We start from the raw sequence: 16,484 nt of genomic DNA, 5'->3' as shown, positions 1-16,484 counted from the left end.
GACCCATAGCATTATATTTTATTTTATTCCTCGTGCACTGTGGTCTTGTCGTACTGTCTGCTACGCACCAACCGCCAAGTCAAATTTCTTGTATCCCTGACATATTATGGCAATAAATGTTTCCTGATTCCTGATTACTTACACAGGTCAGACTAGGAGTTATTTAACAATGCTAAATGTCAAACCCCCCCGAAACATTTCATTCCAATCTTTAGTAATTTCGGAACATTGCATTTATCAATACACAATGTAATTAAATTACAGTAATTGTAAAAAATCTTGTGAAAAAACCCTTTCTCACTTTATAATGCAATTAGCAGCTTATTTAATAAAGTTGTATCATTTTTCACATAATAATTAGCACATTTGTTAATGTTCCTGCTAGTCAGTGATGCAACGAGATACATGTCTAGTCTTACTCGTGTACAGTGGCAACATTTCGTAACGCAAGTAAATCAAAACAGTAACTAAAATGTAATGTTAAGAATGCACCAGTGAGTCAATCATTTGTGTTCACCGGCTTATAGATAACCGGTTGCTTTTTTTCATTGGCGTGCACTCGCGTGGGCATCAGCGCGGCTCATTAGAATATCCACGGAGCTCTCCTCCCAGCCACAGATCTCCGCCCCAGTCCGTCCCGCGCCACAGCGAGGAGCCCGGATGCGCCGCCATGCCGACTCTATCCCCGAATGGAACAATTTATTCACCGACCTGCCCGAGACTGGGCGACTAGGAGTTGACCCCCCAGGACCTCCCCGAGACAGTTTTTCCCCCGCCTTGCGAGACCGAACGTTGGGGCGGGGGCCTTCTGCCGCGGACGGGCGGTAGCGCGGGTCACGCGCGCCGCCGTGTAAAGTTGCGCGTTCGCGTGTCGTGCCACCGTTGCGTTGATGTGGACGCTCGAGCGCTAGCTACGCTAAAGCTAGCGTTAGCTCGAGTCGAGAGGGAGAGAGAGAGAGAGAGAGAGAGAGCGCGCGCGAGAGCGAGGGAGGGAGTCCTATCGGAGGCGGGGAGAACTGTGAGGTGAGACTGTTACTTTGATGGTGACTACTCTGTTGACTGCGTAGAGCCATCTGGTAGATAGTGTCGCGTGCGTGCATGTGACCCGTGTGTTTTTTAAGCGGGAGCCGAGTAGCAGAACATCGAGGTGGGTACTCGACCGTTTGTCTATTTAACGGCTGTTTTTTTTCTGGCCCGAGTGGAGCCGAACGTTCGCTCGACGTTTCAGCGTTGTGGCCCGCGATAGAGAAGCTAGGCGCTAGCATGCTAACTACAGATAACAGTCCGGCACAGGGGGGGGACTCCTAAACTTTTCAGGTCAGTAGCGTTGAGCCCCGAGTGGTTGGTAGACGCCCTTCAGATGTCACAATTACCCGATTTGGGTTTTTCGTTAGTCCCGGAGACTCTGCATTTCAATCGGATACTTTTGTTGTTATTTTAACCGTATGTTTGGAAATGACAGTGGAAGGTAATGAGGTCATGCGGTTCATCTTCTGCTGCCATACAAAGGGATCGAACCACGACGTCGCACTGCCAGCGACCCTTCGCCTTTTCAGACATTCATTTAAGGATTTTAGAAACTAAAAAAACACATTAGGAAAGTCGTTGTGTTGTAAACGTGCCTGTATTGCAGCTGTGACCGTGGGGTTGTAGCATTTATTTATTTTTTACTGTACTTTGAAGTATTTAAACTAGTTTCTTGTCGTTTTCTTTTTGACTTTCAGATCCAGAAAAACCAAATCCATTCCATGTCTGCGTCAGCCCTGACAACCACAAGAGATGTCTGTTGATGAGGATACTGTAAAAACCGGCAGTCCACACGCCAGCTCCACTTCATCCCTGCAGCTCTCGGAATGCACCGGAGGTTACAGCAACATGTCCGCGATGGTGGAGGGCACCGCCGCCACCCCCGACCTGGCGGCTGCTTGTCCAGTCTCGGGCACCGAAGCCTCGCCAAAACACACCGGCACGACTGACGCGCTCGCCAACTCGGGCGACGCGGGACAGGGAGCCAGGGGGAACGAGAATAACATCAATCCCAGGAACAGCTTCAATCATTCCAAGCCGCCACAACAACAAACGAAGCTCGCCAAGCGCCGCTACACGGCAAACTCTAGCTTCAAGCATCCGACGTCCGGCAAGAGGAGGCGAAGGGCAAACTCCGAGAGCGACTCCGTTCTGCCTACCAACTTCCTCCTGGGCGGGAACATATTTGACCCGCTGAATCTCAACAGCCTGCTGGACGAGGATGTCAATCGGGCGCTCAACGCGGAGACGCCCAAATCGTCCCCGCTGCCGGCGAAGAGTCGAGACCCCGTGGAGATCCTCATCCCCAGAGACATCACCGATCCACTGAACCTTAACAGCGGGTTAGCGGACGGTAGCTGCATGGTGTCCCCCTTCAAGAGCGGCGGTAGGAAGAGACACCGCAACAGACACCACGGCGGCGGAGGTGGTGGTGGAGGAGGAGGAGGAGGAGGAGGTGCTGGTGGGATTTCAGCTGCACAGGTAAGCCTCTCAGAATCAGGAAAAAGTGAGGTTAAAACTAGCACCTCCCTCCCGCTTCCAGGGGTTTTAGCCTCATGCTCTGCACTAGATGTCTCCAAAGAGTCCAGCGGTTTTTCCAGTGTCACAGAGGATTCCCACGAGCCATCAGCTGTCAACTCAGCCAGCTGCAAGGAGGAGATAACGACATCTGCATCCATAGAGGATTCCACCTCCTCCACATCAGGGGCAACAAACCAGCATACAAGCAGGCGCAAGCGGAGGCGCAACTCCGGTAAAATGGACACCCCCGTGACCCATTCTACGCCCATTGGGAAGCCCGGATGCGGGGACAGGGCTTTCGCTACGTCGGGGCCGAGGAATTCCCAGTCCTTCCACACACCCAGAAGTGGTTCCAAAACCGTGCCGGGAGGTCGCCAGCAGCCCCGCAACCAGGCGAAGGAGCAGCAGAAGACAAAATTTCAGTATGGGAACTACAACAAGTATTACGGCTACCGCAACCCAGGCGCCAGCGAAGACGCGCGCGTGCGAGTGCTTCGTCCGGAGTGGTTTGAAGGTAAAGACGTTCTGGACCTGGGCTGCAACTCGGGCCACCTGACGCTCTATATTGCCAAAATGCTAAGACCGGCCCGCATATTGGGGCTGGATATTGACAGTGGTCTGGTACACGCAGCTCGTAAGAACATCCGACACTATCTGTCCGAGCTGCAGACCCAAGAGGCCCGGCATGCACTGCAAGAGAAAAAGGGCAACAAGCAGGGGGAGAGCGGGACGGGCACAGGGGAGAGGCACAGTGACGCCAAGAGCAGCGAAGAAAACGGGAAACCAGCGAAAGGAGAAAGTGGCCCTGCGGAGGCTGGAAAGGACAACGGCTCCTGCCACGCGGACGAGGTGGGGACCCAGAGGCAGGTGGTCAAAACCGGGGAAACGGAGCAGGAAGATTTAGATTCACCCCCCGCTGATCACTCTGCTAGCTGCTCTTTTCCGGTGTCCCTGCGGATCTCCAGGGGTCCCATCGCCGCACCGCCACTCACGGAAACAGCCACCACACGGCCCGGAGAGTTCCCCTCCAACGTGTCCTTCGTCAAGGTGAGATGGCGTTCTCTGTGGGAACATTTGGTTCTACAGCTTTGAGATTACGGTACAAATGAAATCATTAGTTCCAAGCAATCGAGGGGAAACACTCTGACTTCACGAGGATGTAAATTGTGCAACCACGTAATCTCCCTGGAATCTTTTGACAGTGATCACTGTCTGTCCTCTATGTAACACATAACCGTATCCAAAACAGCATGCAATACTGTGTAGCTTATCTGGACAAGATCTTTATTGAGTTAGCATTGCAATTAAAGATGTGTCATATTTTAAATTGAGATGGCATTTAGTTTATTCAATTATAAATGGTCATTTAGCCGTCAACGGTAAGTAGATCACACGTGTGCAGTACATCCTGGACACATTTCCAAAGAAAAAAATATATTTTGTTTACAAATGCAAACTTTGACTGATTTACAAATATTGTTTTCTTGTCAACAAAAAAAAGCTACTTTGCTCCCATTCAAAGGACGAAGGTCTTATAAGTTAATACAGAGGGATCAGGCAATCATTAACTGTTGAGTTTGTCTTCACTGGCTGAAGCTGTGAGTGTTCAGGGAGTTCCTACTAGTTTGTCCACCTTTTTTACATATTTTCCATCTACACACCTCGTAAGCAGAGGCTTCCTACGCCCCGAAGCTGCCGGTGACCGTAAGAACTGAGAGATGGAAGCGGTGAAGAGCAACCCTCCCTTTTCACCAGGTGGCTGTTGCATGCTGTCGGCCTGTCAGCGCCACCTATGGTTGAATGTTTCAGAACTGTTATGACGGCCTTCTCTTAAAGAGAATCTTCATTTTATTTCTTCACTCACTCCACTGGCCTTGTGCCTTAGAGGTTTTTGTGTGTCAGGCTGTCACATGAATTGGTGCGATAAATAAAATCAGTGGGCCACAGTCTCCCCGCTATGCTCATTAGAGATAATTGCAGTACACCTAAGAACTTTTACTTAAGTAGTGAAAAGCCTCAAGATTGCCGCCTGCACAACACAGGGTGGATTTTAGGGAGAAATGTCAAACTGTCTAATATTTGTACCTCTGCCGTCCACTAGATGGCACTCTGAGGCCGTGGTTGAGGGTATCTGAATACGGCCGATCACAACAACAATAACTAAAAAAAAAAAATCTAGAATATATGGGCATGACCATTTAGATAAGTTGCTCCTGGCCGAATCAATCCAGATAAAATTCAGTTAGCAGCTTCTACTCTACCAGATGTTTAGTTCACACGCTAAAATATGCTTAGAGAAATTGCTGTCAGCACGAACATACTTCAAACATATTACATGGGCCTGCGTCTTTCCAAATGATCCCATTAAATCTCCCCCCCTCTTAAACATGCATTGAATGTGAGTTAGCAGAAGTTATACGGTAATCTTAGTGACGTGCAGTGCTTATAAGTATGCAAAGGTTTCGTGCCTCTACGTATGTTTTTTTTAAATAAAGCTTGGCTATATGAAGCCAATAAATCCTGGTGTGTATCCAATTTACATCAAAGGTCGTAGTGCCGAGAAGCACAGCGTAGTTTGTCCGTTCTCAGCCCAGTTTGCCTCACGGCGCCTTTCCTCTGTCCTGCAGGCCAACTATGTTCTGGAGAACGACAACCTGCTCGTGACTCAGCGGCCGGAGTACGACGTGATCATGTGCCTGAGCGTCACCAAATGGGTTCACCTCAACTGGGGGGACTGCGGCCTCAAGCGGCTCTTCCAGAGGGTCTATAGACATCTCCGTCCCGGAGGCGTGTTCATCCTCGAGCCCCAGCCCTGGGAGTCCTACGTCAGGAGAAAGAAGCTGACGGTAAGAGACCCGTGCTGGAGGCCGGTACCGTATATGGTGTATTCATGATTTTAAAGCCCGGTTTGATGATGGTTTTTCCTTCATCTGACAGGATAATATTGGCAGGAATTTTCACAGCATCCGCCTGAAACCTGACCAGTTTGCATCGTACCTTACGTCAGAGGTGGGCTTCACCAGTTACGAGTACCTTGGGGCCCCCAAGTGTTCGATTAAAGGTGATTCATTATATGAATTGTTTATAGAGCAAATGTATGCATCACATGATGTTCATCGCATTAGCTGCATGTCAGTTTCACCTCCGTTATCCCGCCCCTCTCAACAGGTTTTCAGAGGCCAATGTACTTGTTTCACAAATGACCGCTCCTGCCTTGATGCATCATCGAATGTGAGTAGCCTCAGCTACCAACGTACGTACGAGCTCGTATGGCCGTGGCCTACAAGGAACCACCGGAGTCCTTCCCAGTAGCTCCAGCTTTTCAGACGCTGATGATGAAATTAATAAAGGAGAACGGGACCAAAAGTGGAATTCATTTTGTAAAGACGAGATCTGCCTATCAGAACCCTCCGGTGATAACAACGCCTCAGACGGTACGCAGTGAACTACCGTTTGTGACTCCACAGAAGTGGAACCCGGAGCCAGACATTATAGCTCGGCCTGACTGGAAAAGGTGCTCCGCCGATCATTTCCCAGGACTGCCGACGAGGCTCCATCTTGATGCTCGGCCACGTGTTTGCAAATCTCTGGCCGTATGTCTTTTACATGACTTTGTTTTCCCGTGCCACCGCATCACCACGCGTTCTGAATGTTAGGGCAGACATTTTCCATTTGTCCACCATCCCCACTTCATCTGGTGATTGTCTTGGATACTGTTTTATACATTTTGGTGAATTTAAAGCAGTGAAACAAATTCCATTGGGCACAGATTCAGCTTGCTTTTAGCTGATGCATTTGTCCCAGCGTCCAACCCTAATTTATAGTGATTATTTTGTTGTTTTGCAAAATAGGCCTTAGAGCCTATTCAACTTTAAGCTGAAGCAGATATGTGAGCAAGTTCACATCTGGAAAAGGGCAAGATGAAAAGCTCCTAAATTGCTCAAATTTAAGATTCTATGAAGTGAAAAGTGTCTCATTGAAGAGATGAAGGTTTTATTAAAAACAGTCAAAACAACAAACATCCGGTGAAATAGTTGATGCTTACCCAACTTTCTCTTTTTCCTTTAAGTAACAGCCTGTCCACTTAAAAGAGTCATAAAATATAAAATTCTGTCATTATTAAACAGTATTCCGTTTTAGCAGGCCTGCTATCTGAAACGGGGCCGCAGCTCAATGTTTAATCCTGAAATCACATTTATACATTTTGACTGTTTTTAATGAATCAAATCACTTCACGTGTTCTTCAGACCCCCATTGTTTAATGACATTAAAGCCATAGCCCTACCTTTTTTATATATCCTTTATAATGTTAACCATAACTGAGCGCATAATTAAGAGTAAGTTATAAGGCAGAGGCCTGTCATCAAAGCGCTGCATAATAAATCCCATTTATTAATCCATTTCTAACTTCTTTCCGGCGCACAGAAAATTAGTTTCTTACAGTGATGAAATATTGCCACAACCTTTTTACCAAATTCTATTATTAAAATGCCGTTGCGCTGCCAAACTATTTTCGGGGGTCTTCTGCTCTTGAACTAGTCTGAGCGAGTGGGCCGCTGTGGTCGTGGTCCTGCTGGTCTGCACTGAGCTCCTCTCATCTCCTCCTCTCCTCCCCAGCGGCCGGGAGCGCCTGGTTCCATCGCATCATTTGGCAAACGAGAGCAGGAGGCGATGGGGAAAGATGGATGATGTGTTTCTATTTTAGTAGGGGATCGTTGTAAATATGTTTGCAAAGATTTGTTTTAGTGTTGTCGATATTTAGTTCATAACTGCTTTTGTTCATTTCCAGTGGATTCTTTTTTCTTTTTTTTTATGTTGCCAATTTGTGAGTCTGGAGTTTTTGTCTCAAACCGGACCGCTAATCCAGCTGTGTAACGACAAACGATAATGTACATTGCAACGGTTCTGATATGTTTGCTTTGTTCTGTCCTGGCAGGCACATGGATTCTTAGATTGGCTCTTTATTTTTTTATAAACTGTTTGAAAGGAGTGTTGTCGTCAATGCACTCTTATTTCTCCTTGAAATGATACTGCGATTTGAGAATTCCTCAGAGTGGAAAACAGTTGATGAGTTTTTCCATCAAACTTGTGGAACACTAATGAAATGATGAAATGTGACACTTTGGATTCGGGGAGAATTGGCTCATCGACGCGCGGCACCAAACCCAGTGTGTTTTTTGTTGTTATTGAGCCGAGACGATCAGGCTTTTTTTAGCTCCATGCTGTAATCGTGAGGGCAGTTTGCATAAATTACAAAAATGTTCCTTCATTGAGTATAATTCGCATTTAATAACGCAAGAAAGGTTGTACTAGAGATACAAAAACCTGTTCCAACATCATTTCATGTGCGAAAGATTAAAACTCAATTTATTCAGTATCGTACAACAACATTTTCTGCATTCTGCTCTTTTGTGATTCTTCCCTTTAAGCCATTGAAGAGCAAGTAAATCTGACAACACAAATTACATCTAAAACAAATGATTGTTTTGTTTCATTAAATATGTTTTTAAAAACTGTTGGCCCGTTCCAAGAAATGGAACCCGAACCCAAACACAAAGCCTGAAAGAAACACTGATGTCACTCGCATTCTGGCGTCGCTGCTTCTCTCGTAGAAGAAGCTCCTTCAGAAGGAAGTCCTTTCCTATTCTATTCTACTGGATTGAAACAGTAGAAACTGGATGTCTCAAACCAAAGTGTGTAAATTTGCACCGCTATCTCTCAAGGGAATTAAACTAGCCGAGTGCTTATTTGCCATGAATGTTTTGTTCATGAATTGCGGCCATATGCTTTGATGCTTTCCATCATAATATATCCAAATTCCAGAGAAAAAACATATAAAACGAAGTCTAATAGAAACGAGCTCAGACCATTGCTGTGCAGAAACAAGACCTGAAGGTGAACTCCATCAGAGCGTCATGCTTTACTAGTGAAACCGTAAATTAAAAGCGCTGCATCAATCAGGCCTCTCTGGTTTTGAAAGTACCAGACTCACAACATTCTACCCAGAGCTTGCTGGGACACTAATCAACACAGAGGTCAAAGGTCCTGTTTGAAAATATGTTCCTCTGAATTTGGCATTTTGGACTCACTATATTTTATTTGAGCTCCGAGTCAAAACGTACCCTTGAAGAACTCCTACGGGATTTCTGTTTTTCTGATGATGTCGTGTCTCTTTATCATTTCTGATCACATCGCTTCGTGTTTTTATGGGATAAACATTTGCAAAAAAACACAATGACAATAACTTCATTTGTACAGCTCATTGCATGCAGAGATGCAGCCGAAATGTGGTAAGAAAACACAAGCAAGGCCAATAAAGTTAACCCAAATTAAAGCCCAAATTAGGTATTTTGCAGCCTTAGAATACTTCGATGTGACTTCTCAAGTTCAAAAGCCTGTAAAGCAGGTACAGTAGACACTGATACTGTTTAAAAATACCCCCCCACCTCCCTCCCTCCCTCCCCCCATGTGGTAACTTTCTCATTTGAGCTGTGGGCTTTGTGAAGACAGACAGACAGCCTCATGCGATCGGGTTCGTGGCGGGCTACGCCTTTGTAGTGCGGCCACGCCGCGCTGTCTGAATAGCACAAAGATTCCACTCGGGTGACAATGCAGGGCACAATGCGGCGGCTCCTGTTTACAAATAGCGTCCGGGCCTTTAACACCTACCGGTCCGGGCCAGCCGTCGACCATCTTCAGATCCGGCCTCTGCCAACACAGCAAGCTGATAATAATAAAGTGTGTGAAGAGGGATTTACTCGCGCGGTTGCTAGATGTCAGTATTTAACATGACCTGCATTGTTGTGCCTCACGTTAAGGTGAGAATGTTTTTCTTTTTTCAGCTGTCACTTCATGAAATAAAGCCAAAGTTTACCAACAAGGACCTTTGACCTTCCAGTCGGACCGTAATGAATAGGACGGTCCAGACGGCGTGTTGTCCAGACAGAGAGGGTGGGGCGATGACATTAACAGGGATCAAGAGGCCGGACCCTTCATTCACAAAAGCTCTATTCCATCACAGCTATTTGGGTCGGTCACATGACCGTTATTGTGTCGCGTCTGTGCAGCGGTGAGCAAAAGCATGCCGGACCGCCTTCTCTGCTGTTCTCTCCCTAAGGTCGCGCCAAGAGGCGAACGGGGCTTCAAAGTTAGTGTCGACGCTGTATTTGAGTTCGTTGAACGTGTCAATTGAAAGAATTACTTTGAATTATATTGTGGACGGTATAATTGAATCTGATAGTGATTACTATCTTAACTTAACAACAACAGACCAAACGTTGATTTATTTTCATGCGTTTATTGGCAACACTGCATTTCAGAGAGTGGAACTCACTGTTCACAAAGTATTGGTGTCATTAAATGTGGCATACAGGTTTAGTCAGTTAGCCACATAACAGAGCTGTGAAGCTAATCTAACGACATCCGGCTAAATAAAGAGCACCCAAAAGCACTCATTGTCAGATTCCACTGCACGTTCTGGAGTCCAAGAGGGTTCATTCAGAGTAAAGTGTTTTTTCCAGAAGAATTACCAGGATTTCAGGCTGCGCTGAAGACGTCGGGCCCATGCTGGTGATAAGAGCGCACGGCACAGCACCTGAAAACCACATGCATGACGTCCACGGTGCCAATTAAGGTTCCACAGTCAAACATCCTCTCTAAAGTTGTGTCTACTGCAATACAAGCTTAAATACTAGCACCTATTGCACAGTTCCAATCTTAGCGGCCTTACCTGTATCGTCGAGGGCAACCGTGATGACCAACAATGTACTCCTGAGCATAGCAGAACCGTCTGCAGAGTCCTCTGTACCCACATGTCCAGTACTGCATCTCTGGATCATGCCCTGTCAATCAAGCGTTGTAGAAGGATTAAAAATATCTTCCCACATGTCTGATGAAAAGAGACTTAAACCACAATCACAACAAATCCATTCATCTTGAAAACATTTTTAAAAGCCTGGTCTAGTCTGAGCATTTGCCACATCGTGATTTGCTGGATTTGATCTCACGCAGTAATAAAATGGTTGTGTCCACATTGCTTACCCTCCCCGACTGCGAGCATCAGGAGAAGCACAAGGAGAACCAAGCTCAGTCCCTTCATGTTTGGGTACCAATAAGCTTTCACACATGTTGTTGACAGGCTGATGCTGCATTTATACAGCATTTCAACCCCCCCGGGGGAGGAGTCCGCCGCGCTCTGCCCGGATCACAATAACAAAGTAGCGCAGGATGACGGCAGTCTGAGGCCTGTAGGTCGGGACTATCAGCTTACTCAGCCCGCTCAACAGCAGCAGCTTCTTATGGGTTTAAGATGGTTGTTTAAATTTTAACGAAGAGCTGTACAGCCATTTTGTGTGCTCAGTTTCCCTAATAATCATTCATTATTCAGGCTGCTCTGTGATTTAGAGATACTGTAAATTATTCTTCTTTGTTTTAATTGTACTTACTTCAAAAGAAAAAGCCCTCCAAAGGTTACTAGTGCCGGTGAAATACGAGTGAATCTGTTTTTTTAGACACAGCGAGCCGCACAATGCTGTCTGTGCTTTCAGGGCTTCCCTCTGTTCAACCATTGCTCTGCCCACATTTGAATATGGCAGTAGTTCATGTGTTATTGCTGATGCTGTAGAACTACAATCAAACAGCACAAAACACTCTGCTCCACAGACACAAGGGAGGATTGTTTTTAACAAAACACTAACAACACTGTGCATAGATACACAGACGTGTACTTGTGTCCTTTGCCCTCTAGAGCTTATGTGCACTCACACCTAAAGGGAAATCACTTTCAATGGACTAATCTGCTACTATTGCACAAGGTAAAAATACTCTGGTACAAAACATCTTGCATTAAAAATCGTACATGTACGTATTATGGTCTATTGGTATGGTAATTATCATAGACTTTTGTTAATTGATTAGCATCACAGTAGCATTCAAATGTGGTCAGGGTGACATTATTACTGATTTCAACAACTGAATGCATGCACATTTTATGAAATTACATAAATTATTGATATAAAGTAATATAACAGAAATAATGCTGGTCAAGCAGAAGGAGAAGTCGACATTTAAATCCCACCGCTGGTTGACATAATCTCCTGGTCCACACGGGGGCGACACTTGCCTAAAACGCCGCTTATTTAACCGCGATGAAGAACAACTCTGAGCTTCTGCGCATGCGCAGCCCTCTACCGCTGCCGTGATCAACAACCCCACGGCGTTCCCCCTCATTCCAAGATGGCGGACCTCCTAGGCTCAATCTTAAACTCGATGGAAAAGCCTCCAACTGTCGGCGACCAGGAAAGCCGACGAAAGGCTCGAGGTACATTGTGTTCGGACTAAATAACAACTCAGTTTGACGTCGTTGAAACGGCCATTACAAGGGAGTCAGTAGTGTGTAAAGTAGCACAAGGGCAGGCGAAGGGAGCGTTTCTGCTGTTGCCATTGGCCAGTCGAGCCTTCCGTTTAGCACCGTGGAGCTGGGGTGTCACCGCCCCCTAGTGTTGTTACCTCCCACCCTCCTGCTTCGAAGCTTGTGTCGAAATATGAACCAGTGCAGGGCGAAGCAATTGTATCGGTGCTCGGTTCGTTCGCTGCTGATCACGTGATCAGTGACGTCCGAAGCTTCGCTCCGGCTCAGTGACGTCATCAGTGACGTCCGAAGCTTCGTTCCGGCGCACAGTCACGTGACAGCTTCGAATTGATTCAAATGGGTGCGAAACAGGGTTGGGGCTTGTCTGTTTGATACAGTCAAAGTCAGTGTTGTTGTAGTAGTATTAGTAGCAAATTTACAATGGAAGCTGTGGCAAAGAGGTCGCTCCGAGATGTGGGAGCACTTCAATTTGATTTCCTCTAACAAGGTTTGTAATAGGCAGACAAAGTCTGTCATTTGTATTGTGTAATTATGGATGTTTATTTTTTATTGTGGAGACCACCAGATATTTGGCTGAATCAAACATTCCACGGAGTGAAGACCCGCTAAAATATTGGATCAAACACAAACATGTGTACCCACATCTATTTGTATTAGCACGTAATCTTATGAGCATTCCTGCCTCATCGTGTCGTGTAAGCGCCTTTTTTGTAAGGCAGGGGAAATAGTATCTAAGAAACCGACTCAACCCCAATTCTGTGGAGAAAATTGTGTTTCTTCATGCCCCATCCCATGTGTCCTATCGCCCGAAGTTGGCTGGGATGGACTCCAGCCCCCCCGCGACCCTGAGTGCAGGATAAGCGGTTTGACAATGGATGGATGGATGGATGGATCCCATGTGTCCACAAGCACCTCAATATCCTGTCATAAGAAACCTGCCCAAAAGCACAATTACTGCCCCACTGACCTTTCCTCTGCAAATCACTTCCCACATTCAAACAATTCACATAAGTCCCTATGACTGCCATGAACTGCACATGCAGTAGGAAGCACTTGCTGATATTTTAAATTATATTGCTTACATGTCATATATATATATAATATATATATATATATATATAATCGTCTATTATATATATTATATATCTTCTATTAATTATTCTGCTAGTATGATCACAAACATACATGCACAAAGGTGCAGAAAGATATAGATAAGTGTTTGTTAAACTTCTTTCCAATGTACAGAGAATTGAAATACACAAACAAGGACACAATTCAAACCTGAAAAACAATAGTTTTATTCATATAGAAATCCATGTATTTATTAGATGATTTATTGGTTCAACTTTTCATAATCATGTTCAACCCACAGAGACTGGGCCAAAATATACTGGTGGGCCATTCGATACATTTGCACTACAAGTTTTCAACAGCAGAGGTCATCATAGAGTTTGCGATGCATTGAATGAATGAACCTTTTTCCGATACAATTGGCTGGAAAGCTTCACTGGTTCAGAAAGCTTCACTTTGCCATCACTACCGCCCCCACGGAGCCCTCGCGTGTCCCGCAGTCCGAGACCAGTGATGCGGGGGGCCGAGCCCTCTGAATCACAATGGAGCAGTGTTTTTTGTGTCGGAGCAGTTGATGCGGTCAAAAGTGGCGATACTTGCGGGCCAATTCCTTGAATCGAATAAATATCATTCAAACATCCAACGCTGTGGGATCTGCTGTAGTGTCCCGGATGTTGACATCGACAACAGAAAACACCAACATTCAAAAGTTGTCCCTTTTTTATATAAACATCTATTGTATTCTTTACATTCACGATCCGTTTAGCTAGCCTTTATACATGCAATACATCCAATGGTACTAGACGACGCACATTTTCTATCCGTTATTGTATGTATCTTTGAGTGGAGTGCAACAAATAAAAGAACGTCATCTTTTCAGTTGTGAAGACACCGCGTCAAGATGCCGGTGATTGGAATACAAAAATGACCAAACCTATTTCATTAACCGTTATGAGCTGTTTGACTTTAGTAACATGCAACAGAAAATCGCATTTCCCAGCCCTGAAGTAGAGGAGTTACTCTTTGTTACCTGACGCTTTAAGAATGAAGGCCGGCCGTTTGCATCTGCTATGTGATCTCTGTTTAAAAGCGTCAACTTTCATCGGGTGCAAACAAGTGAAATTCCTGTCCTCCTTTTTTCAAGAACAAGCAGCGAGACTCAAGAAGATGGAGGAAAATGAGAAAAGAAAGAAAGCCGAGTTCAGGAAAAAAGTGAGCGCTCCATGAGTTTAATCTATTACACTTTGTCTACATGCTATGTGCAATATGTCTTTGGTTAGGGTTAATCCTAACCCCATGTTGGTATTAATCACATGCAAAATGACACAGGCTGTTTCTCTCTGTGTGTTTAGATTGAGAAAGAAGTTTCCGATTTCATTCAAGACAGCACACAACCGAAACGGAAATACAATCCAATGGGGAAGATTGAAAGAAGTATATTGTAAGTTTTTTAGATGAATACGATGGGCCTCCTTTCAATGCAGGAAGTCATGTCATGTTGCGTCAAATGCTCACGTTGTTTCACATCTCATGTAGGCATGATGTGGCGGAGGTGGCTGGTCTGACTTCTTTTTCTTTTGGGGAGGAAGAGGAGAGCCGTTATGTCATGATTTTCAAAAAAGTGAGGAAACTTTGCTTTTCATCCATTTTTGGGGTAATAATGTTTGGGGAAAATGTGACCGGTTTCCACGTTGTGCCCTGGCAGGAGTTCGCTCCGTCAGACGAGGAGCTGGAAGCTTATCGCAATGGAGAGGAGTGGGATCCCAAGCTGGCAGAGCAACGGCGAAGACTGAAAGTAAGACTGGATCCACCCCAATGTTTCAAGTAGCGTCACATTAATTGACCATAAAGGATAAATCAATTAATTTAATAACGGTTAAATTCATCCTTTTTTTTTTTTTGGTTTCCTTTCCCTTGCAGGAGCAGGCTGCATTGGAAGAAACAGCCTCCAGTCAGACAAAAAAGGCAGAAGCGTGTCCCAACTCCAACTACAGAGACAAGTACAGTCACCTCATCGGCACCTCGGCTGCGAAAGATGCGGCACATACACTCGAGGCTAACAGCGCTTACGGCTGCGGTGAGTACACGTCGTCGCATTCTTCACTGCCGCTTTGCTTTGCTTCACTTCAACTCAAAGCGCAGTTCTCCTGTATTTACTGAAGGGATTCCTTTTCTCTTTTAGTGCCGGTGGCGAATAAGCGGGACACTCGCTCCATAGAGGAAGCCATGAATGAAATCAGGGCAAAGAAGCGGCAAAAGCAAGAGGGCGAGTCAGGGGCACCCAGCAGCAGCTCTTGAGTCTTCAATATTGTTGCCATCCGCTGTATGGAGGTGTTTGGGTTTGTATGTGTGTGTGCGTGTGCGTCTCTGCGTTTGTGGGTTTGTCTGCACGGTGTAATTCATCCTATAATGCAATATCTGTTACTTCAGACATTTAAGTACAACTTAAACAAGAGGTGTTGAATCCAGGGTGTATACCACTGTCACTCTTGGACTGCGTTGAAATCATAATGTCCTGTTTAGTCGCGTCTGATTGAGTCAGTTTCCAAAGGGTTAAATATGTGCTCGTCTCGTTAATTATAGATCTTCCAGTGTTTGACCCTTTTACTTTATGAGAAATCTGTTTTTAGTCCAGGACGACGTGACTGGCTGCTAAAAACACCCTGGCATCTTCAAACAAAACTTTTAAAAGGATATTTTTGTCATCATGTTTGATACGGACGAGCATTTATATTTAAGTGACATTACTATTCTGAAAGTATTCACAATTTTGATGAAATGATGATTTGATGATGAAAAGTGAGCTATCCGGTGCGGTTTTTAAAGGGAAACGGGAACGCTGTTTAACGACCAGCCTTTGGTTCAATTTTGGGGGATTTTATCTTCGTCTCAACCTTTTTAGGATCTTTATATTGTTGGACGCATGCCATTTCCTCCTTTTCTTATTTTAGAATATGCCGTTTTATTGGTTTTAGAAATCTTAAATTGAGTCTGGGATCTTTTGTTTCTAAAGATCTGAATTAACCTTTTTTTCTTTTTTCAAACGGAATGTTTTATTATTAAGCCGGTTGTTGGCTGGAAATATGTATGGAGCAGAAGTACTCTTCTCATTGTGGGAATATTTGTCACATCTTTTATTTTTGTTGGATCTTCAAGTAAATTTGGAGGGATCTTAATGTCATTTTAACGTGGTTGCACTGTTAAATTTCCCCATGTGTGTTAATAAATGGAGAACAATATTCTTTTTCTGTATGTTGTCCATTTCATTGTTACTTAAGAAGCCATTTTTTATCCAACACATCAGGAAAATACAGCCTCAAATTTGTATTGTTATCCAACCTCAAAATAATTATCCATAACAATATGTTGGAATATCAATGTCTTGTCTATATACATTTTGAAAACCTACATCAGAATGTCTTGATTCTCTGTTGTTATCCTGTGTTAAACTACAGACCATTTCCTTTTATCTAATTTGAAATTCGAGAGATTGGCC

General features: G+C 44.9%; 3 protein-coding genes across 5 annotated transcripts; 2 read left to right on the top strand and 1 right to left on the bottom strand.

Annotated features, from left to right (window-relative positions):
- Positions 1-525: 525 nt before the first annotated feature.
- On the top strand, positions 526-7,537 carry mepcea (methylphosphate capping enzyme a). Of its 3 annotated transcripts, none has more exons than XM_040181854.2 (5): positions 526-1,147; positions 1,725-3,594; positions 5,175-5,393; positions 5,485-5,608; positions 5,716-7,537. In XM_040181854.2, the coding sequence occupies exons 2-5, from the start codon at positions 1,780-1,782 to the stop codon at positions 5,748-5,750; spliced, it is 2,193 nt and encodes a 730-aa protein (XP_040037788.2). In that variant the 5' UTR covers positions 526-1,147; positions 1,725-1,779; the 3' UTR covers positions 5,751-7,537. The 3 variants fall into 3 exon arrangements, with proteins under 3 accessions (XP_040037788.2, XP_040037789.2, XP_077962893.1); XM_040181855.2 differs by having other exon boundaries at positions 564-1,023; XM_078106767.1 differs by having other exon boundaries at positions 630-1,317.
- A 2,291-nt stretch (positions 7,538-9,828) lies between these two features.
- On the bottom strand, positions 9,829-10,743 carry defbl2 (defensin, beta-like 2). The gene is made up of 3 exons (XM_040182534.2): positions 10,588-10,743; positions 10,277-10,388; positions 9,829-10,141 (listed from the first exon to the last, which is right to left on the bottom strand). The coding sequence occupies exons 1-3, from the start codon at positions 10,706-10,708 to the stop codon at positions 10,084-10,086; spliced, it is 291 nt and encodes a 96-aa protein (XP_040038468.1). The 5' UTR covers positions 10,709-10,743; the 3' UTR covers positions 9,829-10,083.
- Positions 10,744-11,656: 913 nt separating this feature from the next.
- On the top strand, positions 11,657-16,227 carry spag7 (sperm associated antigen 7). Its single transcript, XM_040182532.2, has 7 exons — positions 11,657-11,866; positions 14,133-14,200; positions 14,341-14,429; positions 14,525-14,609; positions 14,694-14,783; positions 14,909-15,065; positions 15,171-16,227. Exons 1-7 carry the CDS (start codon positions 11,782-11,784, stop codon positions 15,284-15,286), a joined length of 690 nt encoding a protein of 229 aa, XP_040038466.1. The 5' UTR covers positions 11,657-11,781; the 3' UTR covers positions 15,287-16,227.
- Positions 16,228-16,484: the final 257 nt, after the last annotated feature.

The sequence above is a fragment of the Gasterosteus aculeatus genome, chromosome 7 (assembly GCF_964276395.1).
Source record: "Gasterosteus aculeatus chromosome 7, fGasAcu3.hap1.1, whole genome shotgun sequence".
Taxonomy (NCBI): Eukaryota; Metazoa; Chordata; class Actinopteri; order Perciformes; family Gasterosteidae; genus Gasterosteus; species Gasterosteus aculeatus.
Note: the sequence above shows the minus strand (reverse complement) of the source record. Positions and strands in the feature narration are given on the sequence as shown.

Bases quoted from the DNA above. Each gene is read 5' to 3' on its own strand.
- spag7 (XM_040182532.2), top strand. From the start codon at position 11,782: ATGGCGGACCTCCTAGGCTCAATCTTAAACTCGATGGAAAAGCCTCCA. The intron at 11,867-14,132 runs GTACATTGTGTT...CCTTTTTTCAAG, and splicing joins AAGCCGACGAAAGGCTCGAG to AACAAGCAGCGAGACTCAAG. The intron at 14,430-14,524 runs GTAAGTTTTTTA...CATCTCATGTAG, and splicing joins AAGATTGAAAGAAGTATATT to GCATGATGTGGCGGAGGTGG.
- defbl2 (XM_040182534.2), bottom strand. From the start codon at position 10,708: ATGCTGTATAAATGCAGCATCAGCCTGTCAACAACATGTGTGAAAGCT. The intron at 10,389-10,587 runs GTAAGCAATGTG...CTTGATTGACAG, and splicing joins GATGCTCGCAGTCGGGGAGG to GGCATGATCCAGAGATGCAG. The intron at 10,142-10,276 runs GTAAGGCCGCTA...TGTGGTTTTCAG, and splicing joins GGTTGCCCTCGACGATACAG to GTGCTGTGCCGTGCGCTCTT.
- mepcea (XM_040181854.2), top strand. From the start codon at position 1,780: ATGTCTGTTGATGAGGATACTGTAAAAACCGGCAGTCCACACGCCAGC. The intron at 5,394-5,484 runs GTAAGAGACCCG...TTCATCTGACAG, and splicing joins TCAGGAGAAAGAAGCTGACG to GATAATATTGGCAGGAATTT. The intron at 5,609-5,715 runs GTGATTCATTAT...CCCTCTCAACAG, and splicing joins CCCCAAGTGTTCGATTAAAG to GTTTTCAGAGGCCAATGTAC.